The 25269-nt window shown below is 38.7% G+C and overlaps 2 protein-coding genes and 1 non-coding gene across 5 annotated transcripts in view; 1 reads left to right on the plus strand and 2 right to left on the minus strand.

Annotated features, from left to right (window-relative positions):
• The first annotated feature begins 114 nt into the window (after positions 1-114).
• CCDC43 (coiled-coil domain containing 43) overlaps positions 115-25269 on the plus strand; it is a 27677-nt gene continuing 2522 nt past the window's right edge. Inside the window, exons 1-5 of one of the 3 annotated variants that reach the window (XM_024760845.1) lie at positions 115-389; positions 4265-4352; positions 6029-6164; positions 7488-7546; positions 8716-9103. In XM_024760845.1, coding sequence (XP_024616613.1) covers positions 186-389; positions 4265-4352; positions 6029-6164; positions 7488-7546; positions 8716-8903 — 675 coding nt within the window. In that variant the 5' untranslated portion in view covers positions 115-185 and the 3' untranslated portion in view covers positions 8904-9103. Of the gene's footprint in view, positions 390-4264; positions 4353-6028; positions 6165-7487; positions 7547-8715; positions 9104-25269 lie in introns of those variants that run through there. The other 2 variants (XM_024760847.1, XM_024760846.1) reach the window with 2 other exon arrangements.
• On the minus strand, positions 12874-19633 carry MEIOC (meiosis specific with coiled-coil domain). Its single transcript, XM_024760848.1, has 4 exons — positions 17764-19633; positions 17125-17259; positions 14258-14438; positions 12874-13822 (listed from the first exon to the last, which is right to left on the minus strand). The coding sequence occupies exons 1-4, from the start codon at positions 19387-19389 to the stop codon at positions 13593-13595; spliced, it is 2172 nt and encodes a 723-aa protein (XP_024616616.1). The 5' UTR covers positions 19390-19633; the 3' UTR covers positions 12874-13592.
• On the minus strand, positions 21470-21599 carry LOC112410556 (small nucleolar RNA SNORA11). Its single transcript, XR_003005453.1, has one exon. It is a non-coding gene; the product is annotated as a small nucleolar RNA SNORA11 (small nucleolar RNA).

Raw genomic sequence — 25269 nt, forward strand, 5'->3', positions numbered from 1 at the left:
TAAACCAAGACGCGCTCTACTTAGAAGGTACAAAACACCCGGCAGGTCACTACGGGTCGACGAGGTTCTACGCCCCGCGCGCCGGGGCGTGGATTTCGCTTCTGATCATGCGCAGTGAGCCCGTGGCGCGGCCCGTCAGGCGCTGCGGTAGGCGCCCTGGGGGCTGGCAGGACCCTGGCCCCAAGATGGCGGCGCCCAGCGCAGTGGCCGCTGCTGCCTCCGGCGAGAGCGATGGAGGGGGCAGCGGCTTTGAATCGTGGCTAGACGGACGGTTGGAGGCGCTGGGAGTGGACCGAGCCGTTTACGGTGCCTACATCCTGGGTGTCCTTCAGGAGGAGGAGGAAGAGGAGAAGCTGGACGCTCTGCAGGGTATCCTCTCTGCTTTCCTGGTGAGAAGCCCGGACACATTCCTTTAGCCTCTCTGCCGGCCCCTGTCAGTACTTCGTATCCCCTTTCCCCTACTTGGTGTCCCAGAGGATTAGTGGTCTCACCTGGGAGAGGAATACTCTTCTGAGCCCTGGGCCTCGGGGGAAGGGGGTTGCTCCCCATCCAGGGTTTTGGGAGCCGGAAGGTTGCAGGTGCATAGAGAGGAAAGGCTTTACCTTATTCTTGAGGACAAGGCCCTCTCAGATGCCTGTGGATGAGCTGGGTGAGTATTCTTCCAAAGGCGTTGAAATGTCTAAATGAGTTTTATCATAAACGTCTAACAACCAATTTCATTCCCATCCGCTGACAGTGTTCAGAGGGGGGAATTAAGTGCTCTGAGATGTCTGTGCCCTTTAAGAGGCAGTGCCCCTGACAAAAGCCTGCAGGAGGTACCCTCTCGGTTTCCTATTTTGGAGGTAGGAGTCCAAAAAAGGTCCGTTTAGGCGGTAGAGGTCTTTTCACGCCTAGGCAGAATGGAAACAAATTTTGTGCTTGATCCTTTACTGTATTTAGAAATGCAGTAATCATTGGGGGGAGTAGGTTGGGGAGTAAGAGAGATCAGAGTTTTAAAGAAGAGAGATAAACTTGATACTTAGCCTTTTAGAAGCAGATTCAAGAATCCAGAAATTGTGCTTTAAACTGTATTTAAGTGGTAAGTCACCAAGATGTCCACTTTTCCAACCTAATCATTTCTCCTGCCCTCATCTCTACCTACACTTACTTGGTGAAAGTGCAGTTCATTGACTGGTCACGTGGTTAAAACATAACACTAGTGCAGCTGTCCCAGGGCCTCCTGGCAAGGGCCCCCTTTTAGTTCCAGAGCCTGCTCTGGTGAGATTGACCTATAAATGGGAAAGCCTTAACACAGCTTGTGATGCAACTCGTAAGTTCAGTGGAAATACAACACAGTGGAATAACTTCTTTCCTTGAACTATTACATTGCAGGTCATAGAGGGAAAGAGTAGGAGGCAAGCAATTTAAGTTACTTTTTAAAAAATTTCCCACTGGGAAGTTTCTAAAGACTCCATGAAAAAGAAGTTGAAGTAATTTGGGTACTCATTGGTACCAGCTCCTTAACCTGTTCTTTACATTGTATCATTACTTAGAACTGCATGTCTGCTGATGAAGGCAGGCATGAATTTGCCTTAGACTCTTAACAGTCTCTTGGTAGAAGAGTTATCTAGACCAGATTTGGTTCTTTGTGTCTCCCTCTTGTTTGCATAAACTGCAGAAGACAAACTCATTTTTAAGGTGGCTTCCCCCACCCCTGCCCAATTCACACACCATGCTTAATTTTCTCACAGTTTCCCCAACCCCTTCTATGTAGAAAATGACTTTGGGAAGAATTGGCCAGGAATGATATGGGGAGGCAGGGGTCCTGTCCATGAAAACTGAGGAGCAACTTTACAGGGCAGCAAGGCCAATGAATATGGTATAGACCAAACACATCACTCATAGCACTGCTTGTTGTCTCTCAGTTGGGCTGCATATAAAAGCTCCCGACTATTGTACCAGATCCCATTCTAGGAAAAACAAAAGGCATAGCCAAATCAATTGCCATATTGGGCTAGATTCAATATTAGGAATTTAGAAGTTTGTCAGCAACAATTTGAGGTAAGATTCAAGAATAGTATATATAATTGGGAGCAAATGACAGTAAACAAAAACTTCTGCCATCCTTCCCTTTATTCCTTCTGATTGCACTGGCGCTGATTGATTTTTTTTTAAGTCTTTTATTGAATTTGTTACAATATTGCTTCTGTTTTATGTTTTGGTTTTTTGGCCGTGAGGCATGTGGGATTTTAGCTCCCCCACCAGGGATCTAACCCGCACCTCCTGCACTGGAAGACGAAGTCTTAACCACTGGACTGCCAGGGAAGTCCCGTGCTGATTGACCGATTAATCAAATTTTTATTGATGGATAAAAATATCCATCGGCCAGGCACTGCCCTAAGTGCTTGGGGTACTTTAGGGAACAACATAGACAGAAATCCCTGCCCTCAAAGGGTTATATTCCGGTAAGGGAAGACATAATCAGTAAATTATGTAGTATGTTAGAAAATGATTAGTGCTAGGAAAAAAGGAGCATTGTAAGAGGATCAGGAGTGGAATGGAGGGGTGAGCAGCTTTAAGTAGGATCATAGCATTAAGGAGGATGTTACATTTTTTTCTTCCAGTTGTATTGAGATATAACTGACTTACAGCACTACATAAGTTTAAGGTGTACAGTATACATCATGAAATGGTTATCACAATGAGTTTAGTAAACAGGATATTACATTTCGTCACAGCTGTTTATATACCGGCCTTCTAAACTGTAAGTGTTATGAGGCTAGTGACTGTTTCTCATTCGTCTCTTAGCACTCATCTTAGTGCCTTGAATATGGCAGGAACCATCTGGATGAATAAATGAACGAATGGAGGAATGAACTTCTTTGGTTTGGATGAGGAGATTGGGGGAAAAAACCACCTCGTCCTCCAAGAGTGCCCTTTCTCTTCTGCCTCTCCATTCCTTTTCCTACCCTTTTTTCTTTTCCTCTCCCTTCGCTTTTCCTGCTGGGGATCCTTGCAAGTCAGGAACTCTGGACCAAAGAAGTCCAGTATGTCTGGCATGCATGCTAAAAGTATGCAGGGTAGAGGATGGAATCCTTTGTTGGGTACAGAGTAAGGATATCCACAGTAAGTCTGTGTTCTGCCTCTCCTTACTTTTCTCTGAGAGATGGTGTAATATAACGGTTGAGAACGTGGGCTCAAAGCCAGAATGCTTGGGTTCAAATCCTGTTTAATCCCCTTATTACTTGTATCACCTTAGGCAAGTTACTTAACCTCTGTGCCTTGGTGTCCTCACCTCTAAATTGAGAGTGCTTCTTGAGACTGTTTTAAGAACTCTGAGAGTTCTTATGTATTTGAACGGTGCCTGACACATTAGGAAATGTGAACACTGACAACTCATCCTGAGGGCTAGAAGGTGAAGGTGGTGAAGGCAGCCATAATGAAGATGGAGGGAAAGACCTATATTTGTTGAAATGTCTGTTCTTTGCCCAGTGGTGTAGGCCTTTTTTTTTTTTTTTTGGCGGTGCACAGCACGTGGGATCTTAGTTCCCTGACCAGGGATTGAATCCTGGCCCACGGCAGTGAAAGCACAGAGTCCTAACCGCTGGACCACCAGCGGTTAGGACTGTAGGCCCTTTATACACATTCATCCTCTCTCAAATCCTGGGAAGATGTGAAGCTTGGAAAAGTTAAGAAACTTGCGCATAGATCTGGGATTTGAATTTAAGTAAGTCTGACACCAAAGCCAACATCCTTTTTGTCATACCATGCTAAGGAGGAAGATTGGTTGGTGTGGAGAATATGTCTGCTTATGAAAAATGGACAGAGGGATGGTTGTATAGGAGACCATCTACTCACTTAACTTCTCTTTATTATGGATCAGCAAGCTCGTGGATATGTTCCAGCAAGAAAGTTGATAAACTTTGGAGAGTGTTCTGAGTTGAGTAAATTGGCCAAGGAAGATTTCATAGAGTTTTGACTCAAGCAACAGGTTTTTGCCCCAAAAGGAGAAGGACTGCCCTGAGTTGGTGAGAATCCTTTCCTTTGGAGCTTGACAGGATGGGGTGGGTGCTCTTGACCTAGCAGGTGTGGCTTCTGGGACTCACACATAGGAGATTACCTCTGTGTTTGGAGCCTCGGAAGAGAAACATCATCTCTATTCTGTGGCTCCCAAACCCTCCCTGTGATTTCTTCTCATCACCAGCAGGGGGAGCTCTGCCCTCTGCATAGACTTTGTTCAGGTTGAGGGCTCTCAGGAAATTAATTGGTCTACTTTTCCAACCAGGAAGAAGATTCCCTTCTTAACATCTGCAAGGAGATTGTGGAACGATGGTCGGAAACTCAGAATGTTGTCACCAAAGTGAAAAAAGAAGGTAGAGTTGGAGTTTTTACGTCTAATCTCTACAGCTGTTAGAGAAAGAGTTTTTAGTTTTCTCCAGTGGATGCTCATTTGCCCTAAAATAAGTTAAACTGGCAAACACAGAGCAGCTTACTTTCACTTTTTTTTTTTTTTTTTTTTTTTTTGCGGTACACGGGCCTCTCACTGTTGTGGCCTCTCCCGTTGCGGAGCACAGGCTCCGGAGCATGAACCCGTGTCCCCTGCATCAGCAGGCGGACTCTCAACCACTGCGCCACCAGGGAAGTCCTACTTTAACTTTTTAACTGAACATTGGTTTTCTTTTTTCCTTTTACACTTTTCCGCTTCAGCTGACCATGGCTCTCTTCATTGTGGTTTTTTCCTTTTTCGTTTTCATTCCTCTTCCCACTCCCCCTTGTAGATTTGCTCTGCAGGTATAGGGTCAACTATATTTTCCCATCTTTTTCATATTCTCATTTCATAACACAAATTATGATTGGTCTTTTACTTTATTCAGCTAAACCCTCCACCCTTTAAAATGAAAGAGATGTTACCATTAGGATGACAAATCAGCTGCAGAAAGCTCAAATCATAAATCCAAACTTGAACAGAATCTGTTCTAAGCCATCCGCATGTGGGTTGTCAGTCGTGGCTGTACACTAGAATTGCTTGCTGTACGTTTAATAGTGCCAATGCCAAGACTTCCCTGGTGGCACAGTAGTTAAGAATCCACCTGCCAATGCAGGGGACACGGGTTCAATCCCTGGTCCGGGAAGATCCCACATGCCGCGGAGCAACTAAGCCCATGCGCCACAACTACTGAGCCTGCACTCTAGAGCCCGCAAGCCACAACTACTGAGCCTGCATGCCAGAGTTACTGAGCCCATGTGCCCAGAGTCCGTGCTCTGCAACAAGAGAAGCCACTGCAATGAGAAGCCCACGCACCACAGTGAAGAGTAGCCCCCTCTCGCCACAACTAGAGAAAGCTCACGTGCAGCAATGAAGCCCCAACACAGCCAAAAATAAAATAAAATAAATAAATTTTAAAAATAAATAAATAAAAGTGCCTGTGCCTGGGCTGCACCAAGGACCAATTACATAAACATCTTTGGGGTGGGGACCCAGGCATTGCTCTTTTTTAAAGCTCCCCCAGATGATTCTGATATGCAGCCAGGCATGAGAATCACTGCTTTACACCATTGCCTCCTTTCTTTGAGAATGGAGAAGTTAACAGATGATTTTATTTTAAAATAGTATAAGAATTTCACCTAGCATAATTACCAACATGAAATAGGCCAGCTTAAGTTGGTGCTAGATTCCCTCTTTGGCTTCTGAGCTGAGAGGAGAGAAAGTTTCATGTTTGGAGGCTTCATTGTCTATGGTTCTCATGCAGTGCTTTTTAACCTTTTTTTTTTTTTAAAGCAGCAGAACTTCAATATATAAAACAAGTAAAAGCAGGGCTGCTCTGATTGAAGACGGATATGAGACCTAAAGCCTGGCCTTCACGGCCTCTCCTTGCCTTTCTCATTGGCCCCCGAGGCACGTCCTTTGCACCCCAGAGCTCTAAGGAGTCAGCAGATGCCCTTGCCTTTACTCCAAGCACTGCCAGGGTGGTGGACTAGTGGTTCGGTGAGCGTGTTTCCTCTCACATACAACCTTGTTGTCCCTCCCTTCCCTCCCACCACCTCCCAGATGAGGTCCAGGCCATTGCCACCCTCATTGAGAAGCAGGCGCAGATTGTGGTGAAGCCCAGGATGGTGTCAGAAGAGGAGAAGCAGAGGAAAGCTGCGCTCCTGGCGCAGTATGCTGACGTGACAGACGAAGAGGAATATCCTTTCTGGAGTCTCAGCGCCATTCCCTGAGGCTTGAGCCAAAAGCCTTTGCTGGTTTACAGTGAGCTCTGGGAAGCTGCCAATCCCCCTCTATAGCTTAATTTTCTCCTTTGAAATGGCAGTGATCTGTAGCCCTCGGTGGGCGTGAGGAATGATGTTGGAATGGTTGATACTGGACTTACATTTTTTAAGACACAATCTATATGTTCCTGAAAACTTCAGTGTGAAACAAATAATGCCTGAATGGACCACTGTTATTATGTTTTCAGAAAATATGCTCTAGCTGTGATTCTTTATAGCTGATTTCCACTTACGATTCTTTACATTTGTATGATACCTTTCTGTGAAGTACAGTGTTACATGTATAATCCATCTTTATATTTTTTCACAGTTGATAAGGAAACTGAGGCACTAAGCGATGAATGGGTGATCAGAGACATTCAAAGAATTAATAGCAAAACCAGGACTAGAACCTGGATTTGAATTTGGATTCCCAAATTTGGAGCAATTTCATTTGAATCTTTTTTTTTTTTAATATTCCAGTGACCACATAATTAATAAAAGTGAGACTGAACCCCCAAAGTGAGACTGAACCCCCCAAAGCAACACCAGAATAAACCTGGAATTTGAGCGGGGACTGTGTGAAAAGCAAGTGTTGCTGGTGGGGGCAGATCTGGTTCCCTGTGAATTGGAAGTCTGTTTAGGGAATGCCTAGCTTACTGAGCCAGCTTGAATGGAGTGGACATCATACCAGAAACGTCACTAGGTTAGGAAAGAATTCTCAGGCTCTTTGGGGCCAACTCCTCTTCTAGTTTTCCCTCATGATTTTTCTTGCCAGGTTTGGCAGAGCTGAGATTCCAACTACAAAATCTCATTTCTTGGGCTAGAAAAGAATGTTTTAAGCAGTGGTTCTCCTGGAGGATTGCTGGGCCTTATGCCCCCCAGTTTTAGATTTAGTAGATCCAGAGTGGGGCCCAGGAATGTGTGTTTCTCACAAGTTCTGGGAACCACACGTTGAGAACCACTGTTTTTGAGGTTATCTTGCCATCCCCTGGCTCCCAGGTAATGTGGCAGTCCACCTTGACCAGCTTCAGTTTCTTTTCAGCCTCTGACAGATAAGGATTTTACAGAAGCTCTGAGCAGTCTTCCCCAAGTTGAGACTTCCCAAGATGACTCTCCTGGGTCTACCGTCATATCCCTGACAGAGTCCTTCCATTCAGCGCGCTTTTCCTACCCATCACCTTAGTCACTATTTTCTGATGTTGGGTTGGGATGTGCTAACCTTTGTTTTCCATCTGACTTTCCTTAACGTCACTCACTGAAGCAGATGGGAAGGATGATTCAGGTGCCACCATGATGAGCACTGGTTCTGAGAAATGTATCCTTCTCTGTGTCCACCCCCATGTGTTTCTCCATAGAATATTCTTGTGGGTCAGTTTTTATTTTACTGTCCTTGCTGGGGGCTCCATTTACCTCCAATGACACAGGTCAGGCCAGCATTGTGAGCCTCAGTCCTAGGACAGTACTAAATAGTCAATTTAGCAAGAATTTTCCCCAAAGAAAATATGTTAACATGAACTGTGAAGGGGTTAGAGAAAGGATTTCTAAGGGAAAATGAGAATCTATATTCCTTGCATATGGCGCTGGGTTTCCGAGCAATGTGGAAGCAAATAGAACAATACTGCAGTTTTGGTCTTTGTCCTCAAAGATCTTATAATTCAGTGGAAAGAGACTACAAACACTGAAGACTTTAAGTTAAAATACGGACAGATTGAAACATACGTGCTGAGGAAAATCCCTACCAACAGAATCACTTATGAGCAGCTTCCTAGAGAACGTGGATTTAGAAATCCGCCTTAAAGGTGAGGAGTATGGTGGATTATCTGAGAAGGGGGATTATTTCAGTGAGACTTACTCATTTTAAAGCACTAAAGCAGAAAAAAATTATGTTTTAAGTGTAAAGAGGAGCTTGTCTGGTAGTAACAGGTTATGTTTTAAAGTTGTAAGAAATGAAGAGTAAAGTTTTTGGCTAGGTGTTTTCTAACTGGTTAAACTTATTTCCTTAGAACACGATTTTCACTTAAGCTTTAGTGGTCTAGGGTCAAAAGCAACCTGATAAAGTTTAGTACGGTTAAACAACTTAACTCTTTTCAAGCACTTTAATAATGCCAAGTACATAAAAATTTTGCCAGTTAGTTTAATACTGTAGTTACTAAAACTAGCCTGGATACTATACAATATTGCATCAGTGAATAAGTACTTATTGAAATAGTAATTTTAATTTCATTGAAATTATGAAATTTCATTTTCATGAAATATTTAACACTCAGATAAGTCTGAATGAGATTTTTATTCTAATTTTTTACTAATGGTAGTTTTAGGATTTCCCATTAGACCAAAGATAAACGTAAGGGTTTTTTTTTTAAGACTAGGGATAGGTAGAGAGTATTGAAGACTTGGCATGTAGAGAGACGACAGCAAGAATGAGGAGAGAGCAGTAGTTGAGACCTGTGTGACCTGGACCCTCATCCCTTAACTCACCTGTAGCCCTGTTTCGAAACACCAACGTGGAAGATGTCCTTAATGCCCGAAAATTGGAGCGAGACTCTCTTCGGGATGAGTCCCAAAGGAAGAAGGAACAGGACAAGCTGCAGAGGGAGAGGGACAAGCTAGCCAAGCAGGAGCGCAAGGAAAAGGAAAAGAAAAGGACTCAAAGAGGAGAGCGAAAGCGATAACCTTGGTCCACTCTATTCTTTCTCCTCATGAACTTGGTCAAAGGGAGAACTGGTTGTGCACTTGTGTATTTAAGAGAAATGAGAAAACATTGCAAAAGTGGTTTCCCAAGGCATTTCCCCTTTTGTTTACATGGTCAAAAGGAAAATCACAAACACTTCTAATTACAAAATGTGCCATGTCTCTGTGATGTGGGTAAGCAGATTATTGTAGTTGATGTCTGTACCAAAGATCTGGAATGGGGGCAACCTTTATATTTTAATACTGAAGTCCTGTACTCCTTTTGGCCACTTTAAAAAGTCTTCCCTCACCTGGGATAAAGAGCAGGAATATTCAGAAAGCTGACAGTTTTTGTCCTGAAGGAGCAGAATCATGGCCACTCCTTCCCTGAGATGAAATGTAGGAGTGTCAATTGCTTCAGAAGTAGTATTCACCCCTAAATGTATTGTTTTATGGCTGAAATAGGAAGCTGATGAAGAGCCCCACCTGGATCCAGACTTTATGTTACATGGCAACAAACTAGGAAAATGAGAAGTTATTTGGTGGATGTTCTACATTTGAGATTTTTTAAAAGTTTCAGCCTATGGTAGGAAACAAAGTGTCTTTTAATAAGAGATAGTTATATATTTTTCCCTATCTGGGCTGTGATTTTTATTTTTATTTTTTTTGCGGTACGCGGGCCTCTCACTGTTGTGGCCTCTCCCCTTGCGGAGCACAGGCTCCGGACGCGCAGGCTCAGCGGCCATGGCTCATGGGCCCAGCCGCTCCGCAGCATGTGGGATCTTCCCGGCCCGGGGCACGAACCCGTGTCCCCTGCATCGGCAGGCGGACTCTCAACCGCTGCGCCACCAGGGAAGCCCTGGGCTGTGATTTTAAGAAGGATGTGTCAGTATTGAGTGCAAGGATATCATTGTTAGCTAGATTCATTTTTTATAATCATGAATCCTCTTGAGTGCTTGTAGAGATTTTAATCCTGATCTGCCCTAAAACATATAAGGACCTGATAATTACAAGTTTAAAGAAACCCTTTTAAGGAAGAAACACTGGAAATCTCTGCTAACACAAAGATATTTAAGAGTGTACATAGTAGGTGCAACAAATTTATTGAATGAGTGAGTGAATGGAAAAACTGCTTGGGAGAGTCAAAAGTGAGTAGGAACTCTCCTCTATGTCTACTTTTGTCACAAGCCACATTCGGTTGTAAATAGGCCTTTCCCTACTTCAGGCAGTAGACTGTCAAGAAGCCTGAAGACAGCAATTCCTCTGTCAAGACAGAAAGTAGATTTTATACCAGGGGTGGGCAAACAACTGCCAGCAAGCAAATTTTGCCCAGTCTGGTTCTGTGTGGTGCAAGCTAACAACGGATTTTACATCTTCAAAGGGCTGTAAAAGAATATGTGACAGAGACCTTATGTGACCTTTAAAGCCTAAAATATTTACTACCTGGCCCTTCGGAGAAAATGTTTGCTAACCTCTGTTTTATACCATTAACTATGAGATTAACAAATTTTTTTACCTTTCTGTGGAAGGTAAAACGCATGGTTAAGGAAATGATGTGTCACCTCTATACACTCCTATAACCGTGGCATTGCAAAATTTTTTTTAAATAACCACCTTTTAAAAAAATAAACTATTTAAATCACTGTCTTCTGATTTATTCTGATTCCTTCCACCTGGAAGTGAGTTCTGTGTGGATAGTCACTTAGGAATGGGTTTGAATTTTACTTATGTTTTGATTAGCCCAGTTATCTTTTCTGCTAGTAGAACCTCTTCCTGGAATCCATAAATTCTCTGCCTCAGTTTTCCTTTCTATGAGTTGGATATGAGGAGATCAGAAAGATTACCTTCTCTTTTGGACAGTCAGTAGATTGGCTTTGAAGTCTCTGAAGTACTGTTGGAGTCTTAGTTTCATATGTGGCTGTGGCTACAGATAGCATATGAGAGAGCCTATTTTAATTTAATAACCCATATTTTGGACTTTTGGTTGGTTCTCACCTTGATTTTGGTCTCTGAAGCAGAGTCAAGTTATATCCATAGACCCTTGAAGGGTTCTAGTTTCAATCTGTTGTAACAGTAGGCAATTCTTTCTTCTGGGACTCTATGACATAGGTTATAGTTAGTGTACACTTGAACTAATGCTTAAACAGAAAAAGAGGATCAGCTCATTAGTCTTTGAGTAAGGTTATCCAGTTAACTCAGGTGCCAGTAAATCCTTTATGTCTAAAATATTCAATACGGCAAAAGGCAAATTTTAAACAACCATATTTTCTGTGGTACGATTGACATTTTAGGCCAAATTTGGAATTTCGGTCATAACATTAATTCCCAACCCTCTAAAATGTTATAGTACCAGATTATTCATAGGTTGTAATTCAGAAGTACAATGCTTAAGAACCATCCATTAGAGGGTATACAATAGAAAGGAACAACCTACTAACTTGAGTTATCCAAAGCGTGACTTGATTAACAGAATTTCAAAGAATTTTTGTGTTTGTATTTTGTTAATGGACTAGTGTTTAATTTCTGACCACTGTCATGTAAAAGTTTCCCCAGAATTTTTATTCTGGTTTGCCAGGATTAGCACAAAGGCAGAACGAAAATTTATTTGAAGGAGGTCCGGTTAGATCTAAGGATATCTGAATGGCATTGGTTTATTATCTACTAACACTATTATTTATGTGTTAATAATGAAATTTAAAACTTACCACCAGTTCTTATCAGTTAAATGAAATTTAATTGGTTTTCTGGCATGAGTGACTCTTAATGTTAGAAACTAATACAGGGACTTCCTTGGTGGTCCAGTGGTAAAGAATCCAACTTGCAATGAAGGGGATGCCGGTTTGATCCCTGGTCGGGGAACTAAGATCCCACATGCCGCAGGGCAACTAAGCCGGCTCCCACAACTACTGAGCTCACGCGCCTCAACGAGAGAGCCCGTGTGCTGCAAACTACAGAGCCCACGCGCCCTGGACAGCCTGTGTGCCACAACTAGAGAGTAAAACTCACAAGCCACAACTAGAGAGAAGCCCACACACCGCAACAAAGAGCTGGCGCGCTACAAGGGAAGATCCCGCGTGCTGCAACTAAGACCCAACGCAGCCAAAAAAGAATAAAAGAAAACAAATAAATATTAAAAAAAAACTAATACAAACATGTAAAAAAACGAAACTAAATATTTTCAACAAAGTAATTTATTTTTCCTGAGAGACTAAATTCAGTTCAATATTTGTTTTCATAACACCCAACATGTCTTACATCAAACTTAACCACTTTCTATGCAGTGACTGTGGTGGGATGATCTATTTTATTTGACTACCCTCAATGTAATTCATTTGGGTAGTTCTAAGGCATTTCAGTGATCAAAGTGTTTCTCCCTACAGTTAATCCTGCATTCTCAATCAGTTTCTTCTGAATATCATCTAAAGAAAATTTATGTGGTGTGATTACACTTTTTTTTTTTTTTTAATACCAGGATTTCTAAAACTAGGAAAAACACCAACATTTGAAACATTAGTGTTTCTAGTCAAGGATAGTTCAATTAAATTTCATCAATACATTATATTATAGTTTAACTCATGCTAGAAATGTTAAAACCCAAGATCTTCTGAGTCACATAATACCAACATTTCATATTAATGAATTACTCAGGTTCCATACAAAGATATTAAGTGATGAGAAACAGAAAAAGCCAAGCTTTCAAGAACGCTTTTAAAAAAATACAGAAGCAAACTAATGAACAGAACTACACAAAATATACACTAACCAATTGCAAACTAAACTAGTTAAAGATTAACCTTAAAATACATTTTAGAACTTCGTGATACCCTCATAAAAGGCAGCAAACTAAGGATATTAAAACAATACTCATTATTTTAGTTACTGTGCATCAAGTCTAAAAGATCCAGATAAAGGAAATGTTTTGTTTTTGATTCAATTAAAATACTTTAAAACTGGAAATATTTAATAATTGATAGTATAATTAAATTTTAAAGAATATACACAAATGATTTGAACAGGCTTTATATTCAGTAACTTGCATGGTCTTTTCACTGGCACTTTTATCCCTGCTTTAGGAGAATCAGATGCATTTTCCTCCATATACTTAGGTAGTAAGATTTCAAATTTATAAATATGGTAGTATTTTAAATATTAAATTTTTACATGAATATTGGGTTCATCCTTGTTTTCCTTCGTTCCCTAGGTATTATCCAGTTTTGTAAGGAAAACACTTTTATATCACAATCAAAACTATGTCTTGGTTACTAGACTGTAGCCATAATTGGGTTACAGTCACTTAGATTCATTATTTGGAATTATACTTATTAAGGCAGACCTAAATGAAACATCTTCTAGAAGAATTTCACATTTGCATTTACCTGCACTGCAGAATGGGTTTCAGCAATATTTTAGCTGTTAGGAAATATTTAATTTACTTAAACTTGTTATCTTTGACTACCCAGGAACCCCTAGGGTAGTCAACTTTAGCTTTGAGTTCACTTTAAACTACATCTGATTCATTCCAAATAGAAGATTTTTAAATAGAAGTTAGACTTCATTAACGTATTACCTTTAAATCTGAAAGAAAATTAATGTAATGAAATTTTCAAGTTTGACAAGTTCATTAACATTTTTTAGCATGTTTTGATACATTTACTTATCAGCTTTTTATTCTTCTTTCTGCTGGCATTTCCTTAATGTTTGTTTGCTTCACCTCTCTGGTTCATTGGATTGCTACTATTTAGGCTTTCATGGACTTTATCTTCACAGTTTACTATATCTTGTGAAGCCTTTTCCACATCTGTTTGGCCAGCTGTACTGGCAGTTTTTGGCAAGGTCATCTGCAGTGCACACCACAGGGTAGTGCGTGCTTTCCGAGTAGCCACACACATCTCTTTAATTGCTGAAGCAAGGGCAAAAACATCTGTAAAAGAAATATTTGGGGTCAGTTCATATCAGATGCCATTTAAGTAACCCTTAACTCATAAAACCCCGTGCTGTGCTACTAAATGATCAAACATTATTTTTATAAAAGAAGGATAGCTATTGACTGAGCTAACCAAAGTACTTGACTTAATATTTAAAAGTGCTGATACTTGTATTTATTTCTGACTTGTATAACCATGACTATGCTTTAGGTAGAACACAGACTTTAACAGAGTTATTATAATTAAATGGGTAATATTAGCAAAATAGATCAAAGTACTTCTGGAGTAAATTATGTGGGCACCATTTAACAATTTATTCTTTAGATAAGTATAAATGTTAGAAATTCAACCTTTTAACTTTAGAGTCTGATTTTATTAACATTCAAATTATCTCAGTGCCTTATCAAAAGAATATGCATTAATGTTTGTACCTCTGTCATCTTGGCATCTAGGAACACCTTGCCTTTGCCGATTTGAAGCATTAACAATTTCGTCCTTTCTACGTGACTGTACAATGTGAATGGACTCCAAGTGTCTATCAAGAGCTGTAGAGATACTGGCATGAAGGGGAGAGCTTCGAAGCCGTTCCATTTTGCCCAGTAAAGTCACAACCTGAGGGAAACATTTTAAATTTTGATGAGGCATGTAACCACATTGCCCTGTCAGCAACTTAAAACAAATCTTCAATGAAGCAGAATAGAGATGAGAGCAGTAATAATCAATAAATAAGTGAATGCTTACTATGTCCTGACACCATGCTGGGGGAAACAAAGATGGAAAGTCAGTCTTTTGTACCTATTTGTGTATGTTAATTCTAAAAGGTTTAAGGGTAGTCAGTTACTGGGAATAAGCAACAATGAAAAAGTCAAACATTCAAATATTTCCGTGTTATTAACAGTAAGTGCAAATATAAGATATGACATTCTTTTTGGCAAATAAGAGAATAGCCTGCAAATAGAGCTTTATTAGGAGTTACTGTAATTAAAAGGGAAAAAAACTGAGCTAAAAAGGAGAAATCCTAGATTGATTAATCTTGACTTCAGCAATTCCTTTCTGGGCCTCCAAAGTTCTCCTTTTGGAAATCAGAAATAATACTGGCTAGCGGTAGTTTTAAGGAATCCATAATCCACAAAATACCAATTTAAACTTATGCTGAACTAATACAAAATAAATCCTATAACTGTCAAAACTGCTAAGGAAAATCAGGAAGTCTCAATCTTCTGGTTAATTAAGCTTAAAGAAGAGCACTGTATATCAGTAAGGGTAGTACGTTTCATAGTTGTATATGCCTAACTTGTTTCAAATTCTAAACTTGGAAGGTGTAAGGAAAGAGCAGTTTTTGAGTAAGTAGGATTTGGACATCAAATAAATACAATAATTGCCTTTGGGAGCTAAATGATTTAAAATTCACATTAAGAACTTGGTGTTCAGTGATTGGAGAGAGTAGAAAAATACCTCTCAATTAATAAGCACCTGAATGATGCCTCTAACCTCACACTCCTATCAAGTTTCTTTGGAATAAGTCTATCCCAGTTTAAGCTCATGGAGAAAACACAAGTGTACAGGTATAAAATATTTTCTTCCCAACTGTACAACCAGCCAGATTCTTGAGGGGAAAATAAGACAACAAAAGAAAATACCATAGAAAAAACTCCAGTGAACTACAAATTATGTATTTTTAAAATAAGACAATCATTTTGAATAAATGATAAGTGTAAAGAAAGAAATTTACACAGGTGATTTTTTTTTTTTTTTTTTACACAGGTGATTTTTAATAAACTTTTTTTTTTTTTTTTTTTTTTTTTTATTTTTTTTGTGGTATGCAGGCCTCTCATTGCTGTGGCCTCTCCCGTTGTGGAGTACAGGCTCCGGACGCGCAGGCTCAGCGGCCATGGCTCACGGGCCTATCCGCTCCGCGGCACGTGGGATCTTCCCGGACCAGGGCACGAACCCTTGTCCCCTGCATCGGCAGGCGGACTGTCAATCACTGCGCCACCAGGGAAGCCCTTAATAAACTTTTAAAAGATTTTTTTCAGAATTCCACAAAACCAGCAAACTAGAAAGTGGTACACATAAAAATATTTTTGCCCTTTGTGTATTACTGATCTAATGTTGCTAAATATAGATAAACAAAATTATTATAACAGCTATAAACATAACCTTCTAAATTAGGGTGAAGCCTAAGTAAGGCTAGAAAAAGTATATTTCTTAATATCCACAGTTAGCAATCCTTTGATTTATTGCCTAGAAATGTATTACTGAGAAAAAGAAAATTTAACTTGGAACAGTTTTAAGAAAAAAACAGAAGAACTAAGTTTTTATAACGTTTGGCTATAACCCATGTCAGTATCTGACTATACCACTGATAAATTCCATTGTACAAATTTACAAATTTGATTAAAAATTACAACTGAATGAGGCTGAAAGCTAGGTAAAATCAATCTTTTTCCATTGAAGTAGTTCATATCTGTATTTTAAAGACAGCATGGTACAAGTAAGAAACTAATGTTCAATAAAATAAGACTCTGTGGGCTTCCCTGGTGGCACAGTGGTTAAGAATCCGCCTGCCAATTCAGGGGACACAGGTTCAAGCCCTGGTCTGGGAAGATCCAACATGCCGCAGAGCAACTAAGCCCGTCTGCCACAACTACTGAGCCTGCACTCTAGAGTCCGTGGGCCACAACTACTGAAGCCCATGCTCCTAGAGCCTGTGCTCCACAACAAGAGAAGCCACCGCAATGGGAAGCCCATGCACTGCAACAAAGAGTAGCCCCCACTGGCCACAACTGCAACAAAGAGTAGCCCCCACTGGCCACAACTGGAGAAAGCCCATGCATAGCAACGAAGACCCAACGCAGCCAAAAATAAAGAGTACAGAGTTAAGAAAATGAAATATGGTAATTTCCTGTTAATTTACTATCTTGTATAATGCAAGCAGTTTGCTCATGAAGCTAGGAAACAAATGTTTGTGACTAAGAAATGGGACTTTCCCTGTAAAAGGCAAAATGATTTTTGCTTAAAAAAATTTTTCTTTCTGTTGAGGATTAGTTCCATTGCTAATTTGGGTTTCTTGAAGAGGAACCACTTAGACTATTAAACCTACTATTTCAATGACTGAGTGGGGCTATTTTCCCTTTCCTAAATAACTAATAGTTCTAGGTCCAAACATGGAAAAGAATACATTTCAGAGAGTTACACATAAATGTGATTTTAAAATCCTTCAGAATTCTAACTTGCTGAAGCATTTTAAAATTTTATCAGTTTAAAAAATCTGCTATTGGATATTTTCACAGCTTACTCTGGCTTGTTCTCGAAGTTCATCCACAATCAAGCGATCAACTCTAGATGGGTTGGAGGTTAGCCTTGGAATTGGAGTATTATTAGTACTCGATACCTTTTTCGCTGGATAATTTTTGGCAAGGGCCAATTCAGTCTGTAAAAAAATTATATAACTTTTAGATGCTAAATTTTCTAAATATGATTCAATCATGAATAATATTTCTCATAGGCCTAAGAAGTAAATTGAAAATTACTCCTTTAGATAAAAATTGTTTTGGTATCAAAAGGCAACAAATACAAACCACAGTACCACAGTACTTTTCTGTCACACTTAATGCATAAAATACCTAAACACTCCAATAGTTTAATACTTAGAAAATTCAAAGGAATAAACTTTTAACCCATTAAGGAAAAAGTCTACCTAATAGGCAAAATAAACTTTAAAATAACAAATTTTTTTAAACCCCAAGCATTTTTAGTCTCTAAATTACCTAATTAATTCTCTATAGTCATGAACTTAACAAATACTACACATTATAGAAGAATGCAACTTAAAAATAAGGCAAGTACTCTTTCTTAAGCTACACTAAGGTAAATAAAATGAAGACAGGCAAAGGGGATATAGTAAGTTACACCTAAATGGATAGTTTTGTGTTACCGTTTTTCTCTCCTTTTCTAATGCTCTCCATTGTTCATAGCACTCTTCTAGACGAATATGAAGTTCACTGGCTGGTCCACTACGGGTTTTAATTGGTCTTTGAAATCCAAAAGTTGGCACAAAACCAGAAAAGGAATTATCACCATACATCATATCATTGAAATACGGGTTTAAATGGCTTAAGTCATCGTAAGAAAACAAATCATAGGAATCCAGCAGTGGAACAACTGAATGGCCAAGTGGGTGTGTGGATCTTAGGGGAAACCCATTTGAACCAAGTTGTTGAAAACTCTGATTATGCCTTAAATCTCCCATCATATAATTATTAGAAAAGCATGACACCTGTGTGCGATTCACACGGCTATTAATATTGTTCTCTCCACTTCCCTGTCTGTGGCTATTAAAATGACCCTGTGACTCCAGCAGATCTTGATATGTATTTTGAGATAAACTATCTAAATGCTTTGGCCCTTCCTCAGGGTCATAATGGCCACTCTGGGGCATAGCTTGAAAATAATGTTTGTTTACATTTTCAATGATCCCATACTGCTGAGCTGAATAGTTATCATAAAATCCATTTGGCTGCTTTATTTTTTTATCGGTAACAGATTCAAAGAGATTTTCTTCTCCAGTCTTTGTCAGTCCTTTCATGTGACTGACAGATTGAATTCTTTCTGCACCATTATAACCAAAATCACAACTAGAAAATGCTGAAGGGTTTTCTTGGCAATACTTCTGAAATAAATTGCTATTTGCTGTTAAATTTGTAGATGGTAGTTGCAGGAAATCTGAAGAATGGTTAGAACCTTTTGAAGCTGCACTTAAATGAGTATTTAATTTCATCAAGTTACCTTGATTTCGATAAGGAATAAGCGTGTTATTTTTTGTTTGGACATTCATCCAAGTTGGTCTGTTTAAGTTGATACTGCCTGAAGATGCTGCTGAGTTTGCTAGTAAATTCACTGACCTAAAATACTCAGAATTTGGGGGGTCAGGTTTAGTAAACTGTTGCTTTTCTGTGACATTGACAAAATCATTATTAGCTGGACAAGCTGTGTGAGGTTTTAGTCCACATTCTGATTTTAAGCCAAAATCAGCAGTAAATGCTTCCTTTGCAAACTGTTTTTCTGTCAGATGTGGTATAGTTTTTGGAAATGTGAAATTCTGCTGGTCAGGTATTGTCGCCTCCATTTTTTTCTGATTTGCTGGTTTAACCTGAAATAACTTTGTGTGGGTGTCTGCTTCTACAGTTGGTGTTTCAGGTGTGCCGCTGGCTAATTTTTTACTATCTTGGACACTAAAATTTGAACACTTATTCAGCTTAGCCTTATTAGGATAAGCATATTCTGGGTATCTACAATAATCTGCATTTTCATTGTATCTATTAAATTGGGAAAGAAACATCTCTGCCCTCTTTTGCTGTAATGGTGCTTCAAGACCTTTAGCACATATTTTTTCTCTTCCATAAGAGTAGGTATCAACTCCTGATTCTTTCATGATGTCAGACAGACCAATGTGGGGTGTAAAACAGTTTTTGATAGATAGATATTCTTGAAATGTCGTCTTAGCTGTATCATTTGTCTGAATACTGTAACAGTTAGAATGATCACTTCGTGAGGGGTACATCCATTGTTCTTCAAGGTCTAAACCAGTAAATCCATGATAAAGTTCATCTATTTTTTGTTGTGGTATCAGATTACTATTATGCAGGTACTGCTTTTCCACTGCTGACACAGATTCACCAGTATAAAAAGCTTGCTGAGAGATGGCTGTATCTATTGGCCTTTTGGTTTCTGTTAAGAGGTCATGGTGATCTGCAAATCTGCTTGTGTTCACAGGCCAAACTGACTTTAAATTGGAGGAGCAGGTCCTAGAACAAGTAAATACATTTAATTACAATTTAGGTTTTAAAAGTCTTTATTTTCTTAGTGGAGAAGGTAGGAAAGGCTTTCAAAAACATTTATATTGCCCCACCTCACCAACCTCTAATCCTTTCCAACTTTGCCTTATAAGCTGCCATTACATCCAAATAACTATAACTTGAAATGTGCTATATGCTATATAAATATGCATTTTAATCTTAATATGTCTTCACTATACTTTCCCAAGAGACATATACTAAGGCCTGAGGCTGGTGACTACATGGTCTTACATGAATTGTTTTGTTTTTTAATTTATTTTTCTTTCTTTCTTTTTTATCTGTGTCGGGTCTTAGTTGCGGCACGTGGGATCTTTGTTGAGGCATGCAGGCTCTTTTATGTTGCGGCCCGCGGGCTTCTCTCTAGCTGTGGCGTGTGAGTTTTCTCTCTCTAGTTGTGGGGTGCACGGGCTCCAGAGCGCATGGGCTCTGTAGTTTGTGGCATGCGGGCTCTCTCATTGAGGCGCATAAGCTCAGCTGCCCGCAGCATGGGGGATCTTAGTTCCCCGACCAGGGATCGAACCTGTGTTCCCTGAATTGGAAGGCAGATTCTTTACCACTGGACCACCAGGGAAGTCCCCACTTGAATTGTTTATATATAGTAAGTAGAAACCAAAATAAGTTTTTCTTTTAATTAAGTTATTATATAATACAAAAGTGTTGTTGACCTCAATTTTTTTTAAATAAAAAAGATGTGCTGGGATTTCCCTGGTGGTCCAGTGGCTAAGACTCCGTGCTCCCAATGCAGAGGGCCCAGGTTCAATCCCTGGTCAGAGAACTAGATCCCACATGCCACAACTAAGAGTTCACAGGCCGCAACCAAAGATCCCGCATGCTGCAACTAAAGATCCCACGTGCCGCATAACATGGCTTCCACACCCAAATAAAACAATTAAAGCATACTTAAAAATTTTTTACCGTATGAATAAAATCCATACATACTTCTGCACAGCAGTAATGATAGTTTTATTTTTGTAGGTATAAGTATAAAAGTCCTTGGAATGTATATTTTTTAAGCCAAATTTTAGCTCATGAACTCAAGGGAAATAGCTCTGAATTATGCAAGAATAATTATGCAAGTTTCCAAGTGAAAGTTCTTTTTTTAAAAAAAATTAGTCTTTTATTTGCCAGTATAACTACAGTAGCCTGCAAACTTTTTTGATCTAGAAAGCACATTTTACATCACAATCCAACAAACACACACATATATAATGTGTATACATATATAAAAGTGAAACAAAAGTTTTGCCAAAAACGTCTACCCCGAGTGTTAATTCTTTTTAAGACTTTTTTTTTAACCAAGGCTGAACTGCATTGACACATCATAATCACCAACATCCCTAGTTCATCTTAGGGTTCACTTTACGAAGTGAATAGTGTTTCATGTTCTATGGGTTTGGACAAAAGTATGATGACATTATACTGTCATATATGTCATATATGTCATTATAATGTCATACAAAGTATTTTCACCCCTCATAAAAACGTCTGTACTCTATGTATTCATCTCCCCTCTCCCCGCAAACTCCTGACAACCATTGATCTTTTTATTGTCTCCATTGTTTTGCCTTTTCCAGAATGGCATATAGTTGGAATCTATTTTTCTGCTTTTTTTGAAGAGAGGGGTTCAAAGCCTTTATGCCTATAAGACCATTCATGGCCCACCCACACGTGGACCAGACAGGCTCCAGGTGGCAAACTCCCCCACTGCATGCTGTAGCTTTCCTTCCAGTACTGAGCCCTGTCCCACTGGTCCTGCCCAGCAGCCACATGGAGGTGCAGGGGGATACGTGTTGGGTATTTGTTCATAGGAAGGCCACAAGTTTTGTGCCCCTTGTCACAATGAACCCAGATTCCTGTCAGGTATGTTGTAAACAGACGAGCCATTTCTTCAGACCCCCTGCTCTAAGCACACCCCAACAAATGAAAGTTCTTAATAGCAAATTAAACTTTGAATTGTATGGCAAGCACCACAGCAAAATCAAGGCTTCTCAAAACAAATATCTGAATTAAGATGTCTACTGTCAGATGATCCTCTATTAACTAAAAATAAAAGTTAATAGGGTAATCTAGTACCTGGGAATTTAAAGGTTTACTACACACTGTATAGCTTATATAATATACTAACCCCTCAGTGAAATATGGCTGTGATTTATCTTGCTCTTCCAAAATGTTAGACACAAGTCCATATAAGTCTGTTTCACTACCATAGTCATTTCTTTCTGTTTGAATCCTAAAGATAAATGAATATCACATGTAAATACTTTTGCTCATATTGAAATACAATATATTGATTTCTATTTCCAGACTTATTCTGCCATTATTTTGCGATAAAATATTTGGATTGACTTTATACCATCATTTCAAATAAAAAGGGAACAGGAACTCAGAATATTTTCCACTTTAGCATAGTGTTTATGTTACATAAGTATTTCTCCTTCATTCCAAATCCTATGTCTAGTTCACAATGTATGCTTACCTCTTATTTCTCCAAAACACATGCTAGTCGTTTTAGGTGATCAAGATACAAATCTCTGATCCATGATGTTGCAGACACGGTTGGTACCATGGCTGCTCCTGAAATCATGTTTAGTCCTAGTATACATCATTACATCAACAACACTTGCTCAGTTTTTCCATTTGTGATTTGAAAACCATATGAACCTGTTGCTCTATTTTGTGACTCTTCATACTAAACGTTGGATTAAAAAGTGAAATGTGATATGGTCATCCTAGATATCACAGCAACATTGCAGTTGTCCCTTAAATGTAAAAGATTTGGAGGCTACCCCTAAGTCTTTGCCGAGGAAGTGACTGGTACTCCATGTACCTGAAATCCTACCTAGTGACTAAAACTATCTAAATAATACAAAATGTAAAAGCCACAAGGAGATGGAAAATTGGTGCCTTTTTACCGCTTATGGATTTGGGGTAATTTGTTCCTAGAAGTAATATGTTGTTTTAAATTGTAATTTCTTGTTTTTTCATATTTTATGTCTATCATTTCATAGTGTTAGGACATTTTAGAAATAAATAAAAATACCTTATATTTGCATAACATTCAAAATTTCATTGATCTTCATAAGACAGGAAGGGAAGATATTAGTAATCATTAAGCTGTTGAATAAATGATCATGTGTGATATTAAGAAACTTGAATTTTGCAAGGGCATGTGATTTGCCATGCCTTACTATACACTTGCTGAATAAATGGTCTGCCTACAAGTCTAATGCTTTTTCCACTACATCTTGTTATTTCAAAAAGACTCAATATAAAGTTTTTTTGTTTAATAATGTTAGTATATATCTAGAAAAATATTCTATGTAATATATACCAAACTGTTAATAGTTGTTACTGGGAGGTGGAGAGGCAAGGTTATGGTAAAATTCTGCTTGCCTTTATATATTTCTGTAAAGTGTGAAGTTTTTCAATGAACATGTACCAACTTAAAAAATATTTTTGTTTTTTGTGGAATTATATGTTATATAGTCCTTCTAATAAAATCACTATTTTAGAGAACTTACCAAATTAAAATTTTTTTAACAATTATTTAATTAATTAGTAGATTTTAAAAATAATTATGTCCTGGTTAAACTAAAGATGCATCGGCCTCTATTAACTGCTCCCTTATTATAATTAACATAAAAGTAGTGTCACTCCCTTAAGCTTCTCTTGGCAGTAAGCTCCCATAATATTCTATACTACTTCTTTTAAACCTCACTATACTTGCAGTGCCTGACAAGTTGTCGTCATCATCATCATCATTACTGTAAGATCTATAAAGGCAGGGATAATTTTTGCCATGTTAATTCTAATATCCCCAGTAGGAGAGAATCTGACATAGAGTAGGCCCTTATTATTACTGGAATTGAACAGAAAAATAATTAAAGTATCTTATGTTTGATAAAATCCTGTTTGTTGTATACTTGTGAAGGAAAAATTACCGAAAATTTAGAATTGGATTAAAAAAATAGATTGAAAAACTGTAACTCATTTATATAAGTTATCTTTAGAAAGAGGAACTTAAGATTTACTCAGGGTTGCCTCTGATGAATGAAAAAAAGTAATAAGAAAAAATTATACACACGTAACTATCCCGTTTAAGATTTCCTAAAAGTTTGATAAACAAAATTATAATGCCATAACATAAAAATGCTGATATAGGGAACAAAGAGCTAATGCAACTAGGTTCCCATGTAATCAAACTTAAAAACACTTCATTTAGCCTCAGAAATCTAATTTATTAATTTACCTGTTCTTTACACTGATCTGAGAATTAGAGGGCTGTTTAATATCATCTCCATACGTAGACGATGGTGCATAGAAAAGTGAAGAATCTACAGAACTTGCATATTCTGTTGATGAAGAAAGTGGAGCATAGGTCTGCCTTAGGTCAACACTGTCTTCACTCTGAAATTTTAAAGACATGTTTGTATACCAGACACAATCAAAACTGCATTTATTACAGAATATTAGCCAAATAATAGGAAATTTGAGGAGTTGGGAGACAAATCTAGACTTAGCCACTTAAGCTTACTTTACAGTAGGGGTTGGCGATTTTTTTCTGTAAAGGGCCAGATAATTAATATTCTAGCGTTTGTTGTGTTAAGGTCTCTATTGAAACTCCTCAACTCTGCTGTCCTAGCACCAAAGCAACTATAGACAGTATGTAAACAAGTGGGCGTGGTTATTCCAAGAAAATTTTGGTCCCGTTCAGTGCCTGTTGCTTATCACTGGTATAAAACACCTACAGTTATTGCAATTTTAATTTTTTGAACAGATGAGCATTGTGTGGACTATAGCAGTATTATTTTTGATAAATCATTTAGAAAACTGTCTTACTGCCCCCAATCTGTGAAAAAAAAGTGAATGTACATTTACATAGAATTTTCAAAGAAATTCCACAAACATTATTGTATCCAGTCAATCTTATGACATGGATATTCTCTATATTTTAAAAATGAGGAAATGGAGGCTAAAAGTTACTGAGCTAAGAGGTGACAAAACTAAAACCCAATCTCAAGGCCTTCTTACTCCTACATTAGGGCCTTTTAAAACAATATCTTTAATTTTCAGCCTAGTTTGTATTTCCAAGAGAAAGTGTAAAAATGAGATGAGATGTTATATCTTAAGAAATTTTAAAGATATTACAATTAGAAGAAAAAACAAGCTCATTTCCTTTTTTCTTAACACTTCTATAATGAATTTTGAGTAAATAAGATAAAAAGTTTGAGTTTTAAGATTTTAATGAATTATTAAAAGTCCTGCCTCCTTCCCAAAGGGATTGAGGTACAGTGAAAATACTGCCCCCTCAAATTTTAAATACTTAAAATAGTCTGAAAGTATAGATTCACAATTTTTTTTTTTTTTTCGGTACGCGGGCCTCTCACTGTTGTGGGCTCTCCCGTTGGCTCCAGACGCGCAGGCTCAGCGGCCATGGCTCACGGGCCCAACCACTCCGCGGCATGTGGCATCTTCCCGGACCGGGACACGAACCCGCGTTCCCTGCATCGGCAGGTAGACTCTCAACCACTGTGCCACCAAGGAAGCCCAGATTCACAATTTTTTTTTTTTTTTTTTGCGGTACG

The sequence above is a fragment of the Neophocaena asiaeorientalis genome, unplaced genomic scaffold, assembly GCF_003031525.2.
Source record: "Neophocaena asiaeorientalis asiaeorientalis breed wild unplaced genomic scaffold, Neophocaena_asiaeorientalis_V1.1 scaffold30, whole genome shotgun sequence".
NCBI lineage: Eukaryota > Metazoa > Chordata > Mammalia > Artiodactyla > Phocoenidae > Neophocaena > Neophocaena asiaeorientalis.

What these genes read in the sequence shown, in the direction of transcription:
- MEIOC (XM_024760848.1), bottom strand. Translation starts at nt 19,389, where the DNA reads ATGTACCCCTCACGAAGTGATCATTCTAACTGTTACAGTATTCAGACA. An exon ending in TAGAAAAGGAGAGAAAAACG is followed by an intron (nt 17,260 to 17,763) that starts GTAACACAAAAC and finishes ATTTTTTTACAG; the next exon opens with ACTGAATTGGCCCTTGCCAA. An exon ending in AACTTCGAGAACAAGCCAGA is followed by an intron (nt 14,439 to 17,124) that starts GTAAGCTGTGAA and finishes TGTTTCCCTCAG; the next exon opens with GTTGTGACTTTACTGGGCAA.